General features: G+C 47.5%; 2 protein-coding genes across 6 annotated transcripts in view; both read right to left on the reverse strand.

The window, feature by feature from the left end:
* Positions 1-776: 776 nt before the first annotated feature.
* On the reverse strand, positions 777-4,039 carry VCPKMT (valosin containing protein lysine methyltransferase). Of its 4 annotated transcripts, none has more exons than XM_421460.7 (6): positions 3,821-4,039; positions 3,597-3,707; positions 3,433-3,505; positions 3,006-3,125; positions 1,592-1,696; positions 777-1,103 (listed from the first exon to the last, which is right to left on the reverse strand). In XM_421460.7, exons 1-6 carry the CDS (start codon positions 4,027-4,029, stop codon positions 1,089-1,091), a joined length of 633 nt encoding a protein of 210 aa, XP_421460.4. In that variant the 5' UTR covers positions 4,030-4,039; the 3' UTR covers positions 777-1,088. The 4 variants fall into 4 exon arrangements, 3 of the variants coding, with proteins under 3 accessions (XP_421460.4, XP_004936550.2, XP_040557746.2); XR_001463717.4 differs by having other exon boundaries at positions 979-1,103; positions 1,592-1,733; XM_004936493.4 differs by having other exon boundaries at positions 979-1,103; positions 1,592-1,728.
* A 2,911-nt stretch (positions 4,040-6,950) lies between these two features.
* Positions 6,951-25,167, reverse strand: part of SOS2 (SOS Ras/Rho guanine nucleotide exchange factor 2) — a 47,746-nt gene continuing 29,529 nt past the window's right edge. Inside the window, exons 11-23 of one of the 2 annotated variants that reach the window (XM_015276737.4) lie at positions 23,167-23,248; positions 22,344-22,466; positions 19,314-19,417; positions 18,621-18,840; positions 17,568-17,687; positions 16,682-16,844; positions 15,571-15,688; positions 14,885-15,057; positions 13,382-13,498; positions 11,388-11,649; positions 10,878-10,919; positions 9,678-9,787; positions 6,951-8,689 (exon numbers count right to left, since the gene is read on the reverse strand). In XM_015276737.4, the coding sequence (XP_015132223.1) occupies positions 8,183-8,689; positions 9,678-9,787; positions 10,878-10,919; positions 11,388-11,649; positions 13,382-13,498; positions 14,885-15,057; positions 15,571-15,688; positions 16,682-16,844; positions 17,568-17,687; positions 18,621-18,840; positions 19,314-19,417; positions 22,344-22,466; positions 23,167-23,248 (2,141 nt within the window). In that variant the 3' untranslated portion in view covers positions 6,951-8,182. The remainder of the gene's footprint in view (positions 8,690-9,677; positions 9,788-10,877; positions 10,920-11,387; positions 11,650-13,381; positions 13,499-14,884; positions 15,058-15,570; positions 15,689-16,681; positions 16,845-17,567; positions 17,688-18,620; positions 18,841-19,313; positions 19,418-22,343; positions 22,467-23,166; positions 23,249-25,167) is intronic. The other variant, XM_040701813.2, reaches the window with a different exon arrangement.

Below are 25,167 nucleotides of genomic sequence, written 5' to 3' on the forward strand. Positions count from 1 at the left end.
GAGGAAGAGAAACACTCAACTTCCTTTTTTTCTTCTGAGAGAGAAAAGGAAGTGCCCAAATCACAGAGGGAAAATGCAGCCCAGCCCTGGGAAACACCACTCCTCCTCACCACCGTGGTGTCCTCACGTCCCACCCAGCGACAGCCATTCCAGGGTAAGGGTTTCCACCAGGGAAGCCAGGCTGGCATCAACATGCTGGTAAATATCCCCCTGCAGGCCAGCTTTTAATTACGGAGCTCTTTCCCTTCCAAGTTAACAAATAACACACGTGGTCACGACAAATTATGCCCTCGTTCTGCAACGTGTACAGGAACAACCTCTGCAGGCAGGGGCTGCGCTCTGTACGGAGCAAAGCTTGCAGGGAACATCTCGGAGGATGCAAACGGAGCAGGGAGGGGTGCAGCAGCAGCCAGGTGCCCCCCAGCAGCAGCAGGCCTACCTCTGTGGGTGTGCACGGCCACAACCAGAGCAGGAGCAACATCTCCTTTGAAACTGCATTTCAAAGCAATGGCTGCGCAGCAACGAGAGGCAGCCTGGCAAGAAACACCGACTGCGAGAGGAACCTGCTCACCAGAATAGCTGGAAGGTGTCAGAATGCAACGCTGCGCGTCCTCAGAATAGCAAAGCGCAGATGGAGGTAGAAGAAAGAACAATTTTGCACGGCGCAGACACCATCTGTGTGCTGTGTGTGCAGTGCCCACCACCACGGCTGCTCCCAGGACCTCTGCAATGCAGGAAACCACGGCTGGAAAGGAAACAAGCAGCCGCTGCCCACCTCACGTAGAAAAGGTTTATTGAGTGGCTCTCCGGGCTCATCTGTCCCCCAGATGGGGTTCTCTCTTCAGGCAGTGCTGCCTATGGCACAGAGAACACACAGCAGCGCTGCACTGAGCCGTGGGCCCGTTCCACTCTGCCTGAGCCTGCAGACAGCACGGCCTCCCTGTTGGGAAGGTGCATGGGGGGCACGGGGCCCAACGAGAGCACTTCTCCTCTGTGCCACCAACGCTGCGGGCCTTTCCTTTGTGGGGTTCCCCCCCTCAGCAGGGTCCCATCCAGCTGCCAAAGGACAGGCAGTGCTGCCACAGAGCTCATGGTGGGGAATTCTGTGAAGAGATGTAAAGAAAAAACAGAAAGGTACAAATGTTTGATCAGGGTGGTTCTGTTTCAACACCAGGCCCATGTGTCAGCATCAAAGACCTTTGTTATGCAGATCTGCCTGTTAACCAATGCGTGGTTACTGGGATAGGCTGCCCAGCTCCACTCTATGCAGTGGGGTGAGGAAGAGGGCAGCCGAGCAGAGCACAGGGAGCTCAGAGCAGCACTGTGTGTGGTGTCTGCAACACCCGGCTGCCCCAAACCTTCAGCCCAGCAGCTCGCAGCCCACAGGGACAAAGGCTGGCACCTGGCACAGCGCTGTGCTTCGGAACTAAAGAGCTCCTCCGTGCAAACACAGCTCTGGTTTGCAGCTCCACGGGGTCCCTCATGGCATTTCACAGACACTTTACAGCTCCAACCGTGCCAAGTAAGCAGCAGCTCTGCTCACTGCTGGCAACGTGTGCTGATCAATGAGCAACGAGCCCCGGTCACCCACCGTTCGTTTCCTGTGGATGGTCAGGATGTGAATGTCCTCACTGCGATACTCCTCGTCGTGCTGATCCAGGGGCACTCGTTCCAGCTCAAAGTCCACCTGAAGCAGCTGTGAGGACAGCACGGGGTCATTGGGTGGCCCTGCCCTTTGGAATGGAGCAGGCATGAAGACAAGCCCAGTGACAAAGGTGCCCAAAGCAGCAAGCTTGTCTCCTGGTGCAGCTCATTTACTAACATTTTAACTAACCCAGTGCCAACTTACAGCTGCAGACACCTTGCCGTGGGAAATAAGAGCCATCAGTTAGAGGGTAAATCAAAAAACAACCTAAATGGAAGGCTTCAGATAGAAGGGTTTGCTTCCCTCCATCCCCAAAGCACCACTCCAAACCGCAGCGCCTGCCTCGCTCTGCCAGCCCTCAGGATCCACCTGGCTGAACCCCGGCGAGCCGAGGAAGGAAATAAATCATGGGAGAGCAGAAATCATCCAGAAACACCTACACTGACTGCATCCACTGCTGTCCGAGGGCGGCTCCCAGCTGCCTTCACAAGTGCAGAGCCAAGCCCAGCACCAGGGCGGCCCCCCAGGACAGCCAGCACTGTGCTGTGTGTCCGACCCGCTCACAACACACCCCTGGGCCGTGGGAGTCCCACCGCTGCCAACACCCCCCAGTGCAGCACAGCAGGGTCTGCGAATGCAGTGCCGTTCTGCAGAGCTGATTTCTGAAGCAGCCCGCCTTGTGCTTTCCATGCAGCACGTGAAAAGAAAACAGCTTCTCATCAGGGTGATATTTAACTCCCCCCATGACCTCTGGTAGCAAACAGCCGCTGCAGGAAGAGCACCTGCTAAGCTGCTCCTGTGGAATCACTCTGCCCTGACACACACGGGTGACGCAGAGGGGCCCTTCTGCAGCTCTGTGCCCAGCCCAAAAGCAGCAGCACAGGTACAGTGAGTGCTAACAGTCCATACCTTCTGCCTTTGGAGGGAAGGGAGGCTCAGTGAGCACCCAGGAAGGCTCTGCTGATGAAGAGGCCACCGAGGTTCAGCTCAGCCAACCCACTCTCACACCCCAACCCTTTTCTTGGCACACACAGAACCACAGAATGGCCCGGGTTGGAAGGGACCTCAAGGACCATGAAGCTCCAACCCCCACCACATGCAGGGCCACCAACCTCCACATGTAATACCAGCCCAGGCTGCCCAGGGCCCCATCCAACCTGGCCTTGAACACCTCCAGGGATGGACGGGGCATCCACAGCCTCTCTGGGCAGCTGTTCAGCACCTCACCACTCTCATAGCAAAGAACTTCCCCTGACATCCAACCTCAATCTGCCCTCCTTCAACTTCACACCATTCCCCCCTGTCCTGCTGTTATCTCCCCTTCCAGGAGCTGCACTGAAGCCCACATTACAGCACTCACCTCGAGGTACCTTCTCTCTATCTCAGGGTTCCTCCCCACGGTCCTCTGCTCATAGCAGCACAGCACACACGTGTCGGGGCCGGTCAGCTCCCGCAGCGTCTTCAGCAGCGGCTCTAAGGACTGCCCAAAGGACAAGAATCCCCTCACGGTCCGTTTCATTGGCACGATGCCCCCTAACGAGATAAAGCCACCACCCGCGGGACAGCCTCTCAGAGAGGTATATTTGGTGCGCTATGTGGGACAAGGAGAGCGCGGCACGGGCCGCGGAGCGGAGCACAGCGCGGGACGCGGCCATTTCCTCACACCTCACAACCGCCGCCGCACCCGACCGCCCTCGGGGTCCCTCCGGGTCCCGTTCCGCACAGCGCTCCGAGCGGAGCGGCCCGGGCTGCGCCCACACGGAGCCGCCGTCGCCGCGCTCCTTTACCTCCTCGTAGTAGATGCAGTCGGCCATGAGGATGTAGTCGGGGGGCGGTCGGAACTCGGACACGTCCTCACCCCTGCAACGGCGGCGCGAGGTGAGCGCGGGCCGAACGCGGCCGGGGACGGCGCGGCCCCCGGGGCTGCGGTACGTCCGAGGCTCATACAAACCATTTCAGTACCTCGGCTCGCACCGACCCCGTCACCAGGTGCCGGTTGTTCTCGATGTTCACGGCCAGCAGCTCCTGCAGCTCCTGCAGGTCGGTGAGCGTCACGTCGGCCCTAGGACGCGCGGCGGCCGTCAGCCCGCAGCCCCCCCTCCCCCCCCCCACGGCCCCGGGGCGGACGCGGACGGTCCCTCCCGCGGCCCGACGGCGGGACGGCCCCGCGCTCACCCCAGCGTGGCCGCCATGATGCCGACGGCGCCGGTGCCCGCGCCCAGCTCCAGGACGGCCCTGCGGGACAGCGGCCACGCGCCGGTCTCCAGGAACTTGGCGAGCACCAGAGCCGCGTCCCACACCACGCAGCCCACGCCGCCCGCCCGCTGCTCCAACCGCAGCGCCGGCCCGGCCCGCCGCTCCAGCTCCCGCACGAAGCCCGCCATGGCCGCACGCACTGAGCCGGCGCGGCCCCTCCTTCCCATGGCGGCTGCGGAGCCGCGCCGAGGGGGGGGGAGAGCAGTGCGGGATGGGAGGAAGGGAAGGTTTGGAATGGATGTCAGGGGAAGTTCTGCAGTCTGAGAGTGGTGAGGTGCTGGAACAGCTGCCCAGAGAGGCTGTGGATGCCCCGTCCATCCCTGGAGGTGTTCAAGGCCAGGTTGGATGGGGCCCTGGGCAGCCTGGGCTGGTATTACATGTGGAGGTTGGTGGCCCTGCCTGTGGCGGGGGGTTGGAGCTTCGTGATCCTTGAGGTCCCTTCCAACCCGGGCCGTTCTGTGAGGGCTGGAGCACCTCTTCTGTGAGGAAAGGTTGAGGGAACTGGGCTTGTTTAGCTTGGAGAAGAGAAGGCTCCGGGGAGACCTCATTGTGGCCTTCCAGTACTTGAAGGGAGCGTATAAACAGGAGGGGGAACGGCTGTTTGTGAGGGTGGACAGTGATAGGACAAGGGGGAATGGTTTTACACTGAGACAGGGGAGGTTTAGGTTGGAGATGAGGAGGAAGTTTTTCCCCCAGAGGGTGGTGACGCACTGAACAGGTTGCCCAAGGAGGCTGTGGATGCCCCATCCCTGCAGGCATTCAAGGCCAGGCTGGATGTGGCTCTGGGCAGCCTGGGCTGCTGGTTGGCGACCCTGCACATAGCAGGGGGTTGGAACTGGATGAGCACTGTGGTCCCTTTCAACCCAGGCCATTCTGTGACTGATTCTTTGATTGCCCACACCCACTGACCACGCCATGTACCTCAGTGCCAGAGTTTCTTACCAACACTCCCATCCCTTCCCCAAGAGGCATTCACTGCATTTGCTAAGGACTCCAAACTCTGCATTCAGACCTCCATGTATTTTTAAAATAGGGGAAAAAAAGGAATTAATAAAATATATTTCTCCCTCTCCCCCACTCTTCCTTTCTGATGTGCTGTAGCCAGGTCACAGTGCCAGAAGGAATCACTGAGGCTCCAGGAGGGGAGGAACTGCTGGCACTCCGTCCCCGAGGTGGGCTCAGTGCAGTACCCAGCAGGGCGTTTCATTTACTCTGCAGGGCTCTCACATTCCATCTGTTTATCTGCTCTGTTCTGAAATGCCTTTTCCCACAGAAGCCAACTCCAAACCCAGCAATTTCACATCTTTCCTCTAGCGTTTTTTACTCTTTTTATCCACCCCTCTAATTACAAAGCAGCTGAAACGTCAGTTTGCTGCTCTGTCTTGGCATTCCGGTGAACCACACTGGTGGGAATCTGCGTGCCCTCGGCCACTTGCACAGCACAGCAGTTACTTTGGGAACGTGTGTTTCTGTACCCGCCGTGCTCCTGGGCTGCTGCCATTGCTGCTGCCCTGCCTTGGATCGCTCCTTCCTTTTGGCATTTTCCAGCTCCTGTTATGCTTGGAAGAGGGTTTAATTGTGCGGTGAGCGAGCCCGTAAGCAAGGCTTCTTTTTTTTGCATCATGCTGTGATTTATATGCTTCCAGTGGATTCCAGCACTGGCGCTGTGAAGGTACGAGCAGGATTTCATGCATGGGAAATGCAGCTGAGAATGCTGCTTTGGTGCCACGTTCCAGCACAGGCAAATACCTCGGGCAGCGTTCTCACATCATGACTCCTGCCAGGTGGGCTGATGGATGAGGTTTGTGCTCTCCTCTCGTCCTGCTGGAGCTTTCCTGCCCCTCCGCTGGTGCCAATGCACATGCATGCATGACATGCTAAGCCTAAGCTTCAAAAAACACGCTTACTGGGACCTGCTGCTGGCAAACGGGACTCACAGGCTCCTCTGTCCCATCAGTCCCTCCCATAGGGCCCAAGGGCCCACCAGGAACCTGTGCTACCTCCATTGCTCCCCAGGACATCCCTGACAGCAGAAAGATGCTCTGGGGGGAATGCCCACCTCCTCCCGTGTGCCTCTAGCAGAGAGCAACAACCTGCGCTCGAGACCACCTTCAGCTGCACCACTAAGCTTCCCAGTCAAACCATTCAGGGCCCCACTGGAAGTTGCCTATTTCTGTTAGCTCTAAGCGTGAGATCTGGAACTGCTGCCCAAAGCCTGTGAATGTATTCTGCTGCTTCCACAGGTTCAAACTTCCTTGGATTCCACCCCAAACCAGACCTTTACAAAGGTTCTGGATGGCGTATCCTGCACAACGTCCTCCATAATGAGCTTTAGCTTTTGGTGAGCCCAAACAAGGCTTTGTGGGTCCCTTCCAATGGAGGGAAGTACTTTGATATGCACAGAGGCCATTGCTAATCAGCAGATGCTCGGCTTAAAACAATCTGGGAAGGACTTTGCTGAGTCAGGGCCGAAGTATAAAGCCATGCTGCACTTTAATATGGGATACTGAAGATGCACCTGGTCTAAGCACTTGAACGGAAGGTATAAAAGGCTGACATTTACGTATTCTGAAGTTTAAAGAACCCCCAGACCTTCAGCAACAAACAGAATGTTAAGGTTTGAAAAGGACATTACTCATCTCTTCACAGTAGATGCTGGTGAGGGCTTCTGAGAGTTAACATAAGTAAATGAGTGCATTCTCCCTGGTCAGCTTACTGGGCAGACCTCCAGAACTGTGAAACCCGACAGCCGCCTCTGCTGCGTTCAGCAGGGGAGCACTGCAATGAGCAGAACTGCACCATAACCAAAGCATCATCCATTCCCTGCGTGCGCTGCCAGTGACTCCTCTGGGAGATTCTGCCCCTCCCTGAAGCACAAAGGGCGCAGGCAGAGGGAGAGCAATGTCCAAGAGAGAGACTGCAAGATGCACCTTCCCAAAAGACAATCAAATCTGAGAAGAGCAGCACGGAAAATCAGGGCGTTCTGCATCGCCAACAGCTCGCTACGTCCCAACCACGTCCTTAGAAGGAACACGCACTGCTCAGGCTCTTGAAAATTAAGACTGGGGTGATTTATTAATCTTGTTAAGAACTCTGATACAAAGCACAGTAAAAGGCCACAGACCAGTAAATAAAATGTGGCTTCCGGCCACTGTATAAATGCTGCTACAGTACTACCAGTAAAACAGACTCCCTCTCACACCAGTTCAAACCAGTAGTCCAACTGGCAAAGAAAAGTTCCATTCACTTATCAGTTTAAAAAGTTTAATAAAGCTTTAAATGTTTGCTGGTTTAAATGCTACCAATTCCCAAAAATGGATTCACGATTAAGTTAGGTGAAATCTGAAGGAAGTTATTAGGTTTGGAAGGCAAGACTGTTCCTAAGCCAGAGGAATCGCTCCTGGCCGCATAAGAGTGCGAGTAGCAGACGTATTATAGGCCTCGTATCACTTCCATTTATACAGGTTATTAGCACTATCTGTCAATATACAATATAAACAATTGTACATACACGGCGTATAGCTTTGTTCTCCAGAAGAGTAGACAACTCTTTAGCTTAAGACATCTTCACCTACCGAAACAAAAAGGCACATCTGAACAAGATGCATGCTAGGTACGCACTAGGGATGCTTTCCAGTATCGGAGACGGGCAGTCCTTGTTCATCAGTCAACACCAACTGGATATTTTGGTATCACCTCTGAGATTTCCATCGATTTTTCTTTGTCTTCAGCAGCAAATCAACATGGCATTAAAACATGTGGGAACAGCAGCTGTCACTCACGAACCTCGAAGCCCAAAGTTAGAAGGCAGGTGGCCAGAGGTTCAGATCAGTAACACTGTGTGCATCCTCACCTCGTGTCGTCATCCCACGGTTCTTCCCCAAAAACAACAAAAAAAAGGCCATTAGTGCTCAAATCAGAAGAAAGATTCCACAGACGCACCTTTTTTTTTGGCTCAGTGCAATCAAATGATGTCAGTTTCAACTCAATTAGTGTCGTTTACAGTGCAAAAGATATCTTTGTATACTGGCATAACTGTCGGCACTGAGGGTGTGAAGAAGGCAATGCTGCTGGTCACCTGAGGGCAACGCTGTCCAACAGACGCAGGCCAGACTGTGTAGTTGTGTTGGGCTTTTTCCCAATTGAAGCTATTTTTTTGTTTGATCAGCAGCACTTTAAGAGCATAATTTGCGAGAGTACTAAAATACACTGCCTTTCTGAATAAATAAAAAAGGAACTTTACAAATACTATTCCAGTGTCAATGACTACTATGGCTAAGGTCATTGAGGAGCTTCTGCATTCTCTAGCAAAGACAGTCTGTGCAAAGGGGGGTGGGAGAGCTCCCTTTTGTAAGTCTTTGGTGGCAGCTTTGGGAGCTGAGGGCTCGAGTTCTGCCTGGGTGGGACGGGGGGTGCAGGCGGGTGGCCCGGGCTGTTGTGAGCGGCGCCGATCACGCAGCAGCGGCGCAGCACCCGCGGAGAGGGAGTGCTGGGAGGAGTGCCAGGAGAGCTGGGGCCTGGGCCTGCCTCCCGGAACCAGTCGGCATCTCTGTGCATGCGCCCCACCGGCGGCGGCTGCAGGTTTAGAGGGCAGTTGATAAAGTGTTCGGGAGGCCGGTGAGGTACCGGAGGCGGAGTGTCAGGGAGAGGGTCCCGAGGGGGAGGAGGAGGAGGGCTGTGCAGAGGCTGCTCAAAGGGGCTGTAAGCAGGAGCACGAGGCTGGATCTTTGGAGGTGGCGGTTGCCGAGGTGGAATTGCTGGAGGATCATCATCCGATTTCAGACTTCCCTGCAGTGTTACAGAGAAAAAGACACTGTAAGACAGTGATAGGAGAAGGGGAAACGGATTTAAACTGAGACAGGGGAGGTTTAGGTTGGAGATGAGGAGGAAGTTTTTCCCCCAGAGGGTGGTGACGCACTGAACAGGTTGCCCAAGGAGGCTGTGGATGCCCCATCCCTGCAGGCATTCAAGGCCAGGCTGGATGTGGCTCTGGGCAGCCTGGGCTGCTGGTTGGCGACCCTGCACATAGCAGGGGGTTGGAACTGGATGAGCACTGCGGTCCTTTTCAACCCAGGCCATTCTAGGATTCTGTGATTCTAAGAAATGTAGATTTGCAGGTAAAGACTACTTTTGGAGAATGTTCCAGGCAGACTTCATTTTGTTCTTCCAGTACTTCAAGGGAGCTTATAAAGAGGAGGGAAAGTGACTTTTTACATGGGCAGGTAGTGATACGAAAAGGGGGAATGGCTTTAGACTAAAAGAGGGGAAATTTGGGTTAGGTACTATGGGGAAGTCTTCACCTAGAAGGTGGTGAGGCCCTGGCCCTGCAAACAGAGCTGTGGGTGCCCCATCCCTGGAGGTGTCCAAAGCCATGGATGGGCTCTGGGCAGCCTGACCTGGGGGGCACCCAACCCATGGCAGGGGTGGGGCTGTGTGTGTTGGGTGGGGGCCATTCAGGGTACCTTCCCACCCAGCTTTGCTGTGATTCTGTGACTCTGATTTTCTGAAAGGGATGAAATCTTCTTGATGTTTGTTATTGATGCTGTTAAATATGTGATAATGGCCCAGCCATATCTTGGATCTGATTATGACTGGTATGTTCCTGAAGCAGCTAGCTGCATTTGAACACTGGGAACTTGAAACTTCAAAAAGAGTAGCTGGAGCATTGCCTATGAAAGGTGCCAAATGTCTAAAAGACCTAAAAGACCTCAGTAGAGCCTTGCCTGACTAGATGGTCAGTGCTTTATCATCAAAGCTACTCAATACAGGACAATACCTTAGCATTAGAAACATCCTGATCCATCTTTTTTCGAGGAGGAAGCGGAGGAGGGTTTTGAGGCTCATCACTTAGCTTAGGAAAGCTACCCCACGAGCTGAAAAAAGTCTCTGGAGAGAGAAGAACCAGTATTTTAGTGCTTGTGTAACATGCCAGGAACATACTCAAGAATATTAAACCAGCCTAGATGCAACTCAAACAAGCAGACCTTTGTGTTCAACAGCAACACGAACCATTAACTCAAGTGGTATGAAACTCTCACTTGGTTCTTTAATCAGATATACTGCTCATAAAGTGGTCTCCCATTTCCAATATCAAAGATAAGCATCTGCAGTTAACAGTTAAGGCTAAAAGATACAAAAATGAAGAGAACGAAGTCAACTCTTAGTCAACTTTCTCTGCAATGTGCTCCTCCTTGCAGAATGTGCCTGTTTATCACCCTTGCAGAGCTGGTCACGTGGCTAAGTCACACTTCTGAGTGGAAGGTTTGTTCTCTTTGGCTGTATGGGTACACATTCAAATTTGGAGGCTTAGAGGCTTTGTTCATAGTTTCTAAAGCAGAACTGAAATGACCAGATGATAAACCTCACAGCATTTTAGGATCTTTCCAATCCTTCTTCTGAAGAAAAAATCCTCCAAGTTAAAAAAACAAAACCATCCCCCAACTTGTCTGTGACTTTCGCCACTCCTCTGCTTTTCCTCTTAGAAGTGCACAGAATTCTGTACCAACACATTAGGACACTGTGCCCTCCAGTTTGAATGTTCATTATATTATGAAAAAGTATATATGTCTGTGCAATAAGGGAGTAAGGAGGAGCTCAAAACACAGATGAGTACAGGCTTTCTCTTCAGTCCCCAGCAGCAGAGCAATTATTTGCACTGAGTGGTAACACTAAATTATCAGGTTGCTTCATTTTTACCATTAGTCAAATGCCATAATCATCAAGGACACTCAAATGAAAGCAGTATCGTACTCGAGGCCTGGGGAAAATACACAGATCAGACAGTTCTTCGACTTCATAGACTGCTTTCTGGACGGCTGACGGAAGCCTGTACAAAATCCCCTCAGAACTCTTGTTTAATGGACACAATCCATATTTCTACCCAGGTTTCTGAGACTGATTAATTACTATTCCGCTCTCCTGCAAACAGGAAAAGCAGAGTTAAACAACACACTTTAAATGGAGTTACAGAACTTACTTGACTGAGGCAAACTGACGGGAGCGAAGATGCTGTTGTTACCTGTTAATGAAAAATGGATTAAAGACTTTCCAGACAACAGCTGCAGACAGCATACAAAGTATGCTTGCAATGACCTCAAAGATGACCACATTTTCTAAGTTTTATCTACAGCTAACACTAATTAAGCTTTCCATTGAAAAACATTCCTGAACTAAAGATTTTAAGTTATGCAGGGACTCAGCACCACGTCTCTCTACACAGATGCTGCACGTGGTAACACTGACACAGTCCCTGCATGTAGTGCCACAAGGGGACATTTCCCCAGATTGCCTCAGCTCTGGTAGGCTAAAAGACCAGAAATATCACTTGTTAATTAATTACTTACAGCAGGCATTTCCAAGCTGCAGCAGATGCAACACTGATGCAAGAACTTCAGAGCTCACAACTGCATTTTGCAATAACACACCAATACATTTTGGAACCCCGCAGGACAGCAACAACAATTATTAAAGTGTATTGCACATTTACCATAAGAACTGTTGAGATCAATGTCTAAAAATACGCTGAACTCTGACGAAGCAGACACCGGGGGAGTGGAAGGTGTGTTGGGAGAGGTTGGTGCAGACACTGCTGATTCGTGCTCCGCCTCAGTGATTCTACTGAAACATATCTTACTCGGCTCCTTTTCAAGTGGCAGTGGGTGACTTCTCAAGGTGCCAGAGGTGGAGCCGTGCCTGCCAGCATTGGGCCTTATCCCAGGAGACTTCAGGGGGTATGTTGTTTTCCTAGGCTGGAGAAAGGAAAGCTGGTTAGCACTGCTTGCTTTTCAGGTTATAACATCGCCAAAGTCTCCATGAACAATTCTAAAAGGCACTCATCACATTCACATCAAACAGCATTACAGCCTTTGTACAGCTGTCTCCAGGTACCGACTGTCATTACCTATGTAACAGTTTACTGAGAAGGTATGGATGCAGCTGAAAATATTCTTTTTTTTCCCAGCTTATTACATATTTTCAAAGCTATGAAGAATGAGAAATCACGTTTTACATGCACGTCAATCAGGACAAAACACAGGGAAGAGAGTCACAGTGTTGGGAGGGCCATGTCGAGTGCCTCAGCAAGCTTGCGAAAGAGCTCCAAAGAACAGCCCCATGGATGTGCTGCCAGCTTACAGCACAGCAGGTCACCAGGTGACATGCTGAGACACGTGTTGTATGGGCACTCAGCTGAGTCAGCCTGACATTCTTACACATGTGGATCGTGTGAGTGAACTCAGGTGTAACACTGCACAGATCAAAGCTGATCCTCTGAAGATGAACCACATTCCCATCCTATGGGGGTATGCACAGCTTCACCCCCATTTGATGATCAGAGGGCTGGAGGACCTCTTCTGTGAGGAAAGGTTGAGGGAACTGGGCTTGTTTAGCTTGGAGAAGAGAAGGCTTCAGGGAGACCTAATTGGGGCCTTCCAGTACTTGAAGGGAGTGTATAAACAGGAGGGGGGATGGCTGTTTGTGTGGGTGGACAGTGATAGGACAAGGGGGAATGGTTTGGAACTGAGACGGGGGAGGTTTAGGTTGGAGATGAGGAGGAAGTTTTTCCCCCAGAGGGTGGTGACGCACTGAACAGGTTGCCCAAGGAGGCTGTGGATGCCCCATCCCTGCAGGCATTCAAGGCCAGGCTGGATGTGGCTCTGGGCAGCCTGGGCTGCTGGTTGGCGACCCTGCACATAGCAGGGGTTGGAACTGGATGAGCACTGTGCTCCTTTGCAACCCAGGCCGTTCTAGGATTACAGCACCCACAACTGGGCCTCCCTGAAATTCCCATAACAACACTTAGTTTGGAAAACATGAACTGTAAAGAATTCATGCTCAGATAACTGAGACAGCAGCGTGGATATCTACTTTTAAGAAAAAAAAAAAAAGCCACAAGAAACAAGAAGAGAAATTACTGTAGGCAGCATTTTTGCAACAGTAATTTCTGTGGTTTCTTGCCATATTTGTAACATCATTTTGGTCATTCCCCTAGGAGGAGATTGCTATAATGATTGATAGTGCTCTCAAAAATGACAGAAGTCTCCAGCAACTCAAGTGTACAATTACAGTGTGTAAAAATCAAGGCAAATGAAAAACAGCAATTGAGTCTTAAATAAAGAAAAAATAATAATAATAAAAAAATATATATAAAACCAACAAACAATTAAAATCAACGCTTTACAAGAAGGTTACTGTGGAATGTTATTGTGTGTTCCACCACATGACTGTAAGGTAAGATACTCAGGTGTAAACTGTGGCATTTTTAGGTTGGGGGAAAAAGAAACGTTCGTTCTAAGATAAGCTAAAAGCATCTTTTAGTAACAAAAACCACCTGGATTTAGAAGAACACTCAAGTTTTGCTGGAAATCCACCTCGTTAGACAGAATTCCAGAGGGAACTGATATGGCTCACTGGGTTAACAAAGCTGTCTTTCTCACAGTGCCTGCTGGATTGCAGCTATTCAACGTACAGCACGAGACTTACAAATCTAGGAGGCTGCTTGCAGTTCCGAGGTTCAATTTCTAATGACTTGTTGAACAGATAATCTGTAAACTCTTTCTCAGGTATCTTCCCCATAGGATTGAGATTTTCAAAGAATTTCTAAATGAAACAAGCATCAATAATATTTTCTTTAAAATAAGCACAGAGAGGATTTGAATGAAATAAAAATGTAGCTCTTTGCTAAACAAGCTCCTGCTAAGCTTCCCATTGTGAATGAATCATCTTATTTCAATAAGCAGACACATAAAATGAAGTCTTCTGTAAACTGTTTGCCAGTACCTTGGTACCACTTAACCATGTGCAGCACAGCATTGCTATATAGTACACTGTACGCTTCCCTTCTCGTAACAGCACAGATCTGGGAAGGAGCAGAACGCAGATCACACGGCAGTGAAAGCAAATGTTATGCCAGGGCTGTTTTTAAGGGGTATTTCAGATGTCAACAGTTAACTACAAAGGCCAGGAAGGCACAAAGGACAAAAGCAGCAGGTCAGAGGCAGAGCACAGCACGGCACGAAGGGCACAGTGGGAGGGAGGTGCAACTTTGGCACAAAAATACTGCCATCCCTCAAGTTTACTTCATTGCTTGGTTTAAGAATACTGGCATCTCCAAAATCCTTCCCAGAAATGTCCACAATGATTCAATATGTGATGCAAGTAGCATTTTAAACAACGGTATTGCCCGTGTAATTCTTTAGGAGAGGTAAGCAAGCTCTTTGTTGCTTCCTGACTGATGCTGTTCACAAACCGACAGAGATACCCACAAGATTGTTTTCTGGAAAGGTTACCATTAGCTGTGCACTCAGGAAGAACTGCTGGGTACTTAAAGTTGTTCTTTTAAATCATTATTACCTCTATAGACAAACATCTGCCTTCACCTGGCTTCTTATTCCATCACCTTCCTCTAAATTCCTTGGAATTACCCAGCATACATGAGGTCTCTGTCTTATAAGTAACCTCTCCAGCATCCTTTCTCATTTCTACAAGCAATGCTGGCTGACTCTGGTACAACCCTGTGTTTACTAGCTTCCCTCACTCTGAATGAGACTGCTCATACACGTGCTCTGCCATTCCACATGGTCAGCAGCAGAACACCTGAAGGACTAAGTGCCCCAGGAACATACACAGCGTTATAGATTAGAGGGAAGCAATTTTCCTTCAAAAAGTTCTGCTGCTTAGTCACTGTGTCTCATTCACTGCTTTGTTGCTAAGAAATCTCACCACTAGCAGGCTGCAGAACAAGGAGGAGATGAACAAGACCCAGAACATGGAACCCAAGTAAGCAGACCCCCTAGCTCTGCTCGGTCTTCTGCTGTGGTACTTCTGCCACGTGCTGCTTCCAGCCAGCCACCATTCCCTCCCTCCTCCGATGGTCACTGCTGACACAAGATCAGGTCTGGTAGCAGAAGAGCAGCTGACCATTTTTTGTTGTGCACATTCTTTTCCTTCTCTTATTCCCCAAACAAATGCTTAATTTTTGATTACCCGAATTTCTGGCTCTATCCGTAAACAGTAAGGCTGGTTTTGATACTGCTGAATTTCTCCTGTAATTTCAGCCACTTTTCTCCTCTTACTGAAATTAATTAATTCTTTCCCTTGTCTTTTAAGGAAGTCGGGATTCCCTTCTTCTGTCTTCAAAATATTTGTTAGGTATATTCCTGATAAAAGGAGAGATGGTTTTTAAAGTCCATTTGCATTCAAAGAGCTGACTGCATTCTTTACAATGAATGAACGATTAAAAAAGAGAACCTGAGCATAAGCAGATCGTTCCCTTCAATATTCCAACAGTTTATTAGCTGTCAAGAATGAATTAAGTTTGCCCTTTAATAGGAACAGTGTATTATTGAGATAGGATGCTTTTCCTGAATTCAGGATCTCGTGTTATGGAGATGAAACATATTCAGGTCACATCACCAATGCAGAAGCAGTATTAAAGTGAAGTAACAGTCATACCAATAGAACCAGTCACCTGTATTACTAAGTTAACAAATAACTTTTACACAAAGGCACTAAGCCCAAGGATATTACCAATCTATCAAGTCAAAATAACATGCTATATTAAAGCATTTTTAGAGCAGAACACAACCTTTAAGAAAAACTCACATATCTGTATCAAACCCAGTTTAAGACAGACAATACACACGGGGTGAGCCTGTTCTGGTGTTACTTACCAAAGAAAGGCACACAAGGTGGATTGATTGACTTGAGCTTAGCTAGGTATTTTTTGAAGTGATCTTGACTTAGTTCTACTGCTTCGTCCAAAACTCTTTTTTTCCTTTCCTGTAGTGCCTTAGTTGTCAAAGAGAAAAAAAAAAAGCAGCTATGCAGATCTTCTCAATGGTACAGTTGGAAAAGAACCAAAGTAATGATCTCGCTCTCTTAACAAAACTTAGGAACTCAAATTCATATCTGGAAGCATCTCTTTTGTAAATGGTTTGTTCTGGACTACAGCATCATCAGTCCATAACCTCAGCCATGTGACCTTTGAGGCTACTGTAAACACAGACTATCAATTTTGTCTATCAATTTACAAGCATAGCCCTGGTTTTTTAATGCAATAGAAAGAAAACATTTGATTTTGAATTGAATTTACAGGCTCTGTGTGGCCTTTCAAATAGTTATGAAACTCAAAACATAGCATTAATGCTTCTTTTTCTATTTTAGTCAATGGAAGCTTTGCTGCCAAATCCAGGGCATTCCTTTTCCTTGTCAAGTGCAATAAGGAGTCACTGTCAGTGCAGCAGTCTCTCTTTCTACTGTTCACATAAACCATTCAGCGACCACATCTTTCTGCCTCTGACAATCAGAATCGTCTTAGACTCACATCCAAGAGAAGTGTTTGAGCTAACTGCAATCTGAGTTACAGCTATCTCCTCCCTGCCCTTCTATCCTTGCACAGGCACCAAGTGCTGCAGCTCAAGTGCTCCAGGCCAGAGTTCTCAGCCTTGGGATCCTCCTCTTTCAGACCTATAAAACACCAGCCTGAAGCAACAGCTTTATTTCAGACAAGTTAATGAATAATCAAATGGCCGTGGTGCTTCCCCTTTTTGAGCCGAACACAAGTAAGAAGACTTCTGCTGAAAAGCTCCATTTCCCCTTACAAATCCTTTGAGACAACCAGCCCACCTCATATTTCTCACAGCTAACTTTTAACATAGCTTAGTCTTGTAGCTTATTGTCCTCTAAGAAAGCAACAGCGATTTGGATTTCACTTAGGAAATCTGTCTGGTGCATTCCTAGATTCCAACTAGTTTTACTTCAGGAGCAATGCCCAAAACTTACCTCGAATGTGTGATCTAGTCTGTATACCGACACGGAGTTCATTGCACTGACTATCTCCAAAACACCATTGAAATTGTTCAGATCTTGAAACACTTGCAGGATTTCTATAATCCTGCTCAGCACAGCCACTCGCTCTTCAAAGTTCTCAGTTTCCACTATGCACCTAATCAAAAGAAGTCACTTGAGAAACACCGATAAATAGAACCTGACATTCTGCTAGCTACTTAACTGAAGAATTCCACGTAAGAGCTCTATAGTACATTCAGCAGCACATTTTGGCACACACTCAAGGATCTCAAGTACAGATTTATGTAACCGCATCTTGTATATGCTCAGGTTGAAAAGCCAAGAAAGACTTTGGCTTATACTATAAAATAGAGCAAAACTCAAGCAAGATCCAGGGTAAATAGGGTGACTCTCAAACTGCAGAATCTACAATGGTGTATTAAATTCACAAGATTAGGTATGCACATACAAAGTGCTACATCCTCCTGACTGCGGCACGGCCACGTCCTAAGGAGGATCTGATGTGAGGAGGGAGAAAGATTAAGGTGAAGCAACAGACACAACAGTGCTCTCAGCAGAGATCTACAGAAGTGGTGCTGAGTCCAGCGCTGCCCTCAGTGCCTTCTGATGCACTGCAAGAAATATAGATAGGGCACATGTTGACTAAGCAGACGTTACTGGAGAAACATCATCTGCTCCAGGGAGCAGTGAGTCTCTGTGACTGGCATGGCATGTACTCTTGAACCAAAACCTGAATCTACTGTGGTACTCTACTGCCATCTCAAGATTAGAGGCAACACGATTCACATCAGAAAAGAAAGTTTCTCAATTTCAGACGGAGTTCATGCCACTACACTAACATCACCACCACTGTACTTACTTTTCAAACCAAAGAGTGAGATTTGTAGTATGGCGAATCATTTTCAATAGATTTGGGGAGTTGATTTCCTTATCTTCTTTAGTCCAAACGCTACCGACGAGTTCAGAAGGCTGCACTGCCCTGTTGTGATAAAGTGAGATGACAAGAATCCTCAAATACGAACAATAATTGTACATTCTGTGTTAGCATTACAAGATTATTTCTTCTCTTAATCAGATACTGGTATTCCACAAATGTGATTCTGTAACAGTTATTTTAAGTAACTTTTCAGTAAGTATGTGCAGAAAGAAGAAAATTCATTCCTGTCATAACTGAAATTGGCGTTTTTGAGTAAGCACTTCTACCTAAGAAAAGTAATACAGAGTAAGTTTCATCTCCTGAAAGCAGAAGAAAGCATCCTAAAGACAGTTACAATATTTTTTAAGTAAGTCCTTTAGCTTCTTTGCACAACCGTGGGGAAAAGTGGCCTATTTCAATAGGAAACCTGCTGTCACTGAAACATTAAAGGAGCTTCACCTTCGAGTTTTGTAAGACCACAAAGAACTTCTACCCAGCAAAGCTCAGCTCTTGCATCAAGGCTAGCTTTATTCATTACAGGTAACAACAAAGCGAGCAAACAGCAGAGCATGGCACCAGACTAAAAGACTCTCAGATTAGAGAACCCTGATGTAGCAGTGCTGCAGTCATGTGCAACAGCTGTGCCTTTGCTGTACAGCTGTAAAGAAAAGGGGAAGATGCAATCAGGTGTTATCTTTTGACGATGCCAAAAGTGTTTCTTATTTATGTAGCAAAGTTCACTTCTGGCAAGGAGGCGGTAAGTTAACATTACCTACTCCTGATACTTCAGCTTCTTAATTTACGGTACTAATTGCTTTACACTGTCAGAAGTCTCACATAGAAATACAGAATGTATTTTTTCCTGTGTGTATTTTGGCATCAAACAGAAAACCTCCTTCCATAAACTCTGTAAGTGAAAGGGACGCACTTCAGACTGATTCTAAGGACCCTGGGGGTCAAACAGCCTGGCAGAGACGTGCACTCATTCAGTCCCACCTGTACAGGTCGGACTCGAGAAGCGTCAGCTGCCGAGCGATTTCGATGGGGTGCAGAGTCATGAGGTCCAGCATCTCGCTGTGCCCCACGCGCCAGATGTGCCACTCGATGGGGGGAGGCGGGCTCTCAAAGGTGATGTTGTGACTGATCCCATTGGCCTGTGCTTTCTTTCTCTTGATGATTTTAGCGATTGATTCCACCCACTTCTTCATGGACTTTCCTACAAAACAGAAACCACGAGAAACATTTTTAATACCATCTTAATTAACTTCTGACAGTTTAATGCAACTCACCAATAAAATCTGTAAATGCACTCGGAGTACTGCATTTCTACAGGCAAATTAGTGAGGTCTGTAGGTGCCCAGTTGTGTTTAAATGCATCTACTGACAGAATTAGAGAAATTAACCAAATACGGAATGGAGAGGAGGAAGGTGACGTCAGGCAAGGATGGACATTACTGCCCAGAAGTAAATGCACCGAGCTTACACAACGCAGCAGGGCTTGTAATAATGTTCAGTAGCCGTTTAGAATCCAAACCAAAGACTGCTCATGTAAAAGAGTGTCACATTAACAGTTCAGTTAAACACATTAAAATTACTGGTGTGTAAAGATATTCTCACGCCTAAAATCTGACAGGATTAGGCCAACAGGTTGTATCAAAACGTGGAAGAGAGGACAAGCAATTAGCATACCTCTTACACTTGAAATAAATGTCTCCAATCTCTCTAGTAACTCCAGGTCTCTTTCAAAGTCATAAAAATGGTGCTCCACCCAATGACGAAAAACATTTAATATTCTGAGGAAGGAGAGAGAGAAAAATATTATGGTTTCAAGAACTTGAAGCTCATTCCCTGTAAGCACGAAACAAAAGAACTGTAAAAAAGCTGAGATACAGATTCATGCAACCATAAACTATCAAACTCTATCTGGACACAGGGACAGGGCAAAGACTAAGTGTGCACTGATGACCATAGAAGTCCCCAGGTATTTCACAGTTAATTTTTCAGTCCTAACATATATGCAGTTTTGTTTGTTTTTAGGACTTAGATAAAGAATGCCAGTGTTGAGATGGTCTCGGAAGAAGAAAGAAACCTCGTTAAGAGTAGATGAAACTGATATTTCAACGTAATTTTCTGGTATTGTTTTTAAAACTAAAAAAGCCAATTTGGATCAACTATTTCATTAGAAACAAATTTCATTCCTACACATAATTTCATCTTGTATGTTGTTGCAAGCATACTGCTCGACTGCAGGAAATTCATGACAGCTGCTATCATCAAAGGAGCTGCAATGTGAAACAAGCTCCCAGTAACAGCACTACAGGATCTTATTTCATCAGTCTTGGAGCTATCGTGGTAGGAGTACTGAAAAAGCAAGACAGACTGCCTGCTTCTGCTGACTGCACTTCCAGCTCAGTGCCTCCTCTCTCTGATGACCTCACACGTATTTAATCTGGTCAAAGCCATTAACATTTCCATGCCTGTGCACTGCACAGCATGTCTGCAGCATTACCCACAAGAAGCGGAATAAGGACTCAAGAAGGGAAGGAATGAGCATCTTCATGTTCTCCACTGCCTCCCCACATCTCAGATGCTCTGAAGTAGAGGTCAATACTATTAACAAAACTGGAATTTACAAAGTGCATATCAAACTAACAGCTCAAATTCAGACGCTTCTTTTGAACTGTAGGAGAGCTAAGAGATCCACGCTACTGTAAGATCTCCTCAATTCAAAGATTAACTATGAACCACACAAGTGTGAGTATTAAACAGCCACCTTAAAGCACACCTTTCATCAGGCAGGCAGTAATAAGGCAATAATAAGGACACTGCTCACCAGCAGGAATTAGACAGCACAGCATAGCTGTCACAACAACGGGTACCCTAATCTCTCAAATGAGGAAAGAAACCAGAAACCTAACATCCTGGATATATCAAAATAAGGCACAGGTTTCAAAGAGCTTAAACATCATATATGAAGGCAAAAGCATTGGATTGATTTTGGAAATGAAGAGCAAGAAACATCATTACATGCTGCCTCAAGCCTTTCTATAGGTTCCATTTCAATGCTTATCACTTCTCCTACTCAGCTATGGCAGTCAGCAGTGCTGCAGACAGACCATAGGATCACAGACTGGCTTGGGCTGGAAGGGACCTCAAGGATCATGAAGCTCCAACCCCCCACCACAGGCAGGGCCACCAACCTCCACATGGAATACCAGCCCAGGCTGCCCAGGGCCCCATCCAACCTGGCCTTGAACACCTCCAGGGATGGACGGGGCATCCACAGCCTCTCTGGGCAGCTGTTCAGCACCTCACCACTCTCACAGTAAAGAACTTCCCCTGACATCCAACTGAAATCTTCCCTCCTTCAACTTCAAACCATTTCCCCTTGTCCTGCTATAAGATGTATTTGTAACAAGCAAAGGGGCACTGTGACAAGATCCCCAGGTAACTTCAAACCTAGATAGCAGAGGTTATGAAAATGGCATCAAAAGCAATATATTTAAACTCTTCCTGCAGTTAGGTTACAAAATCTCATTCTGTGCAAGTTTCTTGGGAGGGGCTCTATAGGCACTTACATGGATGTCTGCAGAAACAGTGAACAGAAAATAGCAAGGAAAAATAGGTGCTGAGAGGGAGCGTGTGAAGACCTCCCAGGAACTGATAGCTCTGGAGACTAGTGGCCTTGCTGAACCCACAGGGACAGATAAACTCAGAACACCAAGAACCTGCCAAATCTGTACAAGGACAAGAGTACACAGAACTATCAAGGTTACGCTGGGATTGTATTACTTGGACCACATCCAAGAAGGTGCTGGCTCCTATGTATCAACATGAACTATGGGATTACATACATACATACTTGGGTGTTTTGTTTGGATATTCGTACACGGGTATGTGATGAAAAAAAAGCATTCCTTAAGTGACTTTCCAAACACCTCTAATGAAGGAACTGGCATGTCATAACCCTCCACTTAAGTGTAAATTGCTATTGCTCCAAGCAGGTAACTATGAATGACTGTGTGCAAGGAGGGAAAAGCTGAGGGCACTGCGCCCCTGGTTATCTGCCATTCATAATAACAGCTTGATGCTACTAATAACAGTGTAATGAATAAAAGCTGTTCTAGCAAATACTTGTTGTGATCTGTGTCTCCTCCTGACTCCTTCCTATTGGGGAAACAACCGGCCTCATTCATGCTAGGAGCACTTAATTATTCCCCAAGTTAGCTTGGTCAGCAAGACCTTGAGGATTCACTGCAGCCTGTTGCAGAGCACGGCACAGATAAGAGTCTCCCTTTGTGCAAATACACCAATAGGGCTGGGAAAGGGAGTAAAATACCAGAGGACTGAAAAAATGGAAACAGAAACTATCTTCACAGGGCCTATTAACAAGGAATCCATTCAAAACGCCGTCAGAATCACTTTCAGTTGTACATCTCTCACCCACTGCCGCTTTACATAGCAGCCATACAGTGTTCCTGTGGGTGGCAGAGATCACAGCTGTGAGCAGCAGAGAAGCAAGTACAGTTGCAACAACAACAACAGAAGCCAGTATGACTAATCAGAACACGGTTTGGGCTATTAGTCTGGTCGCAGACAATGATAAGTCCCTACTTGACAGCACAGCAGTCTCCTAAAGAGATTACTGTCTCCAGGAACGCAATATAATCACCAAACTCAAATCTGGATTTAACAGAACAAATTTAAAAGCAAATAAACCTGAGTTGCACTGGCTGGACGTATTCCTTGCGAAATCGCTTAAGGTCTGCACTGATGGGCTGCTCCCCTTTCTCGATTGCCAGCCTGTCTGCTTCAGTAGGTTCAGGCTCTGGAATTTCAAACCTATGAATGCAAGCAACAGAAAACTGATGGTAATTAAGATAAAACACAAACCCTTTATGTAGGACACGAAGAGCAATTTTATTTAAAGAAATTCAATGCAGCGAAACTCAAGCACTCACTCATCCAGTATCCAGTCCGCCTGGAACTCCCTCCTCCCCCAGCTATGCTGTGCTAACACACCCTGTCCTCACCCTGATAATTCGCTGGTTTTCTGGTCATCACAAGATGTCTAGACCAGGATAGAAGGTTTTTAACTACCTGCTAGCTTGATTAAGTGAAGATTAGAAGCAAGCTTCAGAGCAGCTTTATCACACTGTATTAACATGCTGTTTACAGTATGAGTCTGTGCCTCTCAAACAAACTGCTTAGAACGTTTCAGTTCTTATTTGCATTGAGACACACTCAAATACGCTCTCATGACCAGGCAAAGCAGTTCAAAACACTTCCAGCCGGCAGCTGAGGCACACTGAGTACATGAGCTGGTAAGACATTCAGGTATTAATTTAACAAAATGGAAACGAAGAAAGCTTGCATTAAAAGAGATCAATGCCCATTTTTAAAGTTATTTTTGATGACCTCCACTGTTTTTCCTGTTTGCCAAACGTGTGACACACAGCACCAAGAACCCGAGCAGAAAGGGAGATGGGAAAGGAACACAACGCCCTTCTGTGCATCTTCAGAAAGGATGATCACTGCTTACCTTTCAATCAGTAAACTCAGCAGTTCCTGGGGCTTGCAAAAGGAACGGTACGTGGTAAGGAAAGTACGTACAAAATTGGGATCTGTAGAGACAGAATATAAGAACACAGTAAGTCGAGCACTGTGGGTTGGAAAACGCCAGAACTGATAGTGCTGAAATTCAGCTCTTTGATTTGGTCTTGCTGAGGAATTCAATGGCACATGCTATGCTCCCTCAATCACTGTCCCAGCCTTGGCACACGGACTGCCTTACACACACTGAATAGGAGGCGCTTCAGTGATTTCACAAAGACAAAGAAAACACGGTAGAACTAAGCTATCTACTATCTGCACATCAAAAACACCTTTACCGCCCCAACACAACATCTGTCTTACCTGCTCCTAAAATAATCTCCCCAGCAGAGACTGCACACCTCGCCCAGCCACGCCACAGCAGCACGCAGGCAACCTTTGCATGGCAGCCAGCAGCGAAAGCATTACAAGAAGCAGAGGCCTTACAAAGCAAATACTTGCAGCAATTCCAGTCGTTGCACCTCCAGGAGTCACCACACCTCCTTCCTGCTGCTCCTCTCTGCTAGGCAGAAGTGTTACCACAAGACATGCCTGTCCACAAGCCACTACAACTCTCAGCCAAGCATCAACCTACCTTTCCTGGCATTTTACTGAGCCCAACTTGTGTTTCAGTTGGCACACTGATATCTTAGAAGCATACATCAATTACAGTCCTGTGTATCAAAGGCATTAGGTGCACTCTGTATCACATTTGAAGCATAGTTTCTGTCCTGTCACCTGCACCAGCACTCCCATCAGCTGACCTGTCTGCAACAAGCAATGAAAGTCCAATGGGCATCTGCTACAAAGCTCTGTCAAACCAACTAACCAGCTCGGAGCTGAGGAGAGCACCCAGTCCTCTACCACTGCACTGAGGTGCTGCAAACACAAACATTTCTCCTTTGCTCCCCAGCTGAAGCCTACCTGTCAGCCTGGGCAAAAGATCACAGCCCCTACAAACAGAGGACTTAACTCATCTTCAGAGTACCAACCTGGACACTGAGGAAGGTGGCACAGTACACAAACACTAGGTAACAAAAGACTAAGGACACACGTGCCTTAAAAAATAGAAACCTAATTAAATGATTGATTACAAATCCTTCCACTAATTTCAATAATGTCCCTTCAATTTCTTTCGATTCCACTCTTGCAGAATGCCCCAGATTGTGAATAAACAAGCTGATAGACAAACCACGTCACTGCGAACCCTGGAGGGTCATCACCCAGTCCTAATCCTTCCACCCGCACACAGCCACCCGTGGCAGGTGCACAGCAGCAAATGAAGGCTGAAATGAAAGCTGAAATAAAGGAAAACCAGGCCTGGAGAATTGCATGGGCAGACGTTCCCTAAGACATGTGGGTTTGGGGCTGTTCAGCCTTTCCTTTTTCTTGCTGGTCTGTAAATAGTCTTGAGCCTGTCAGTGTTCAGTGCAGGCAGCTCACACCAGCAGTCAACATGCAGTCAACTAATTTCTCTAAGTGACACACAAAAGACAAATGAGGATGCTTCTATGCAGGCTTAATTCCCTGCAAAGCACTGTTCAATGCTTTTAAGGGATCCTACAGAGGAATGTGCATACAAACTAGAAGTAATGGTGCTTCATTCTGTGATAATGCTGCTGAGTTTGCACCCTAGTGCTGGCCTGGCCTGTTCTGCTTCTACATCACATCACTCCTGGGTATTATTGATGACACTTCTAGAAGAAAATCTTCCTCTTACCACTGAATAGGCTCTCTCTGCTCTGCAAGCCTTTTCAAACGGTGACTGCTGCTCTGCCTTCAGAGCTGTGCGGGTGCCCTCGCAGTATTTTTTAGATTATTTTTTTAAGTAGCATTTTCAGTACAATGGAAAATACAAGCAGTGTGCTACTAATAGCAGCTCACGAGTCACATGCAAGAGATTAACAACTGCATCTGCTGCTCTGCATCTGCTACGTCCCACGGCAGCCCA

The sequence above is a fragment of the Gallus gallus genome, chromosome 5 (assembly GCF_016699485.2).
Source record: "Gallus gallus isolate bGalGal1 chromosome 5, bGalGal1.mat.broiler.GRCg7b, whole genome shotgun sequence".
In the NCBI taxonomy this organism is placed as follows: domain Eukaryota; kingdom Metazoa; phylum Chordata; class Aves; order Galliformes; family Phasianidae; genus Gallus; species Gallus gallus.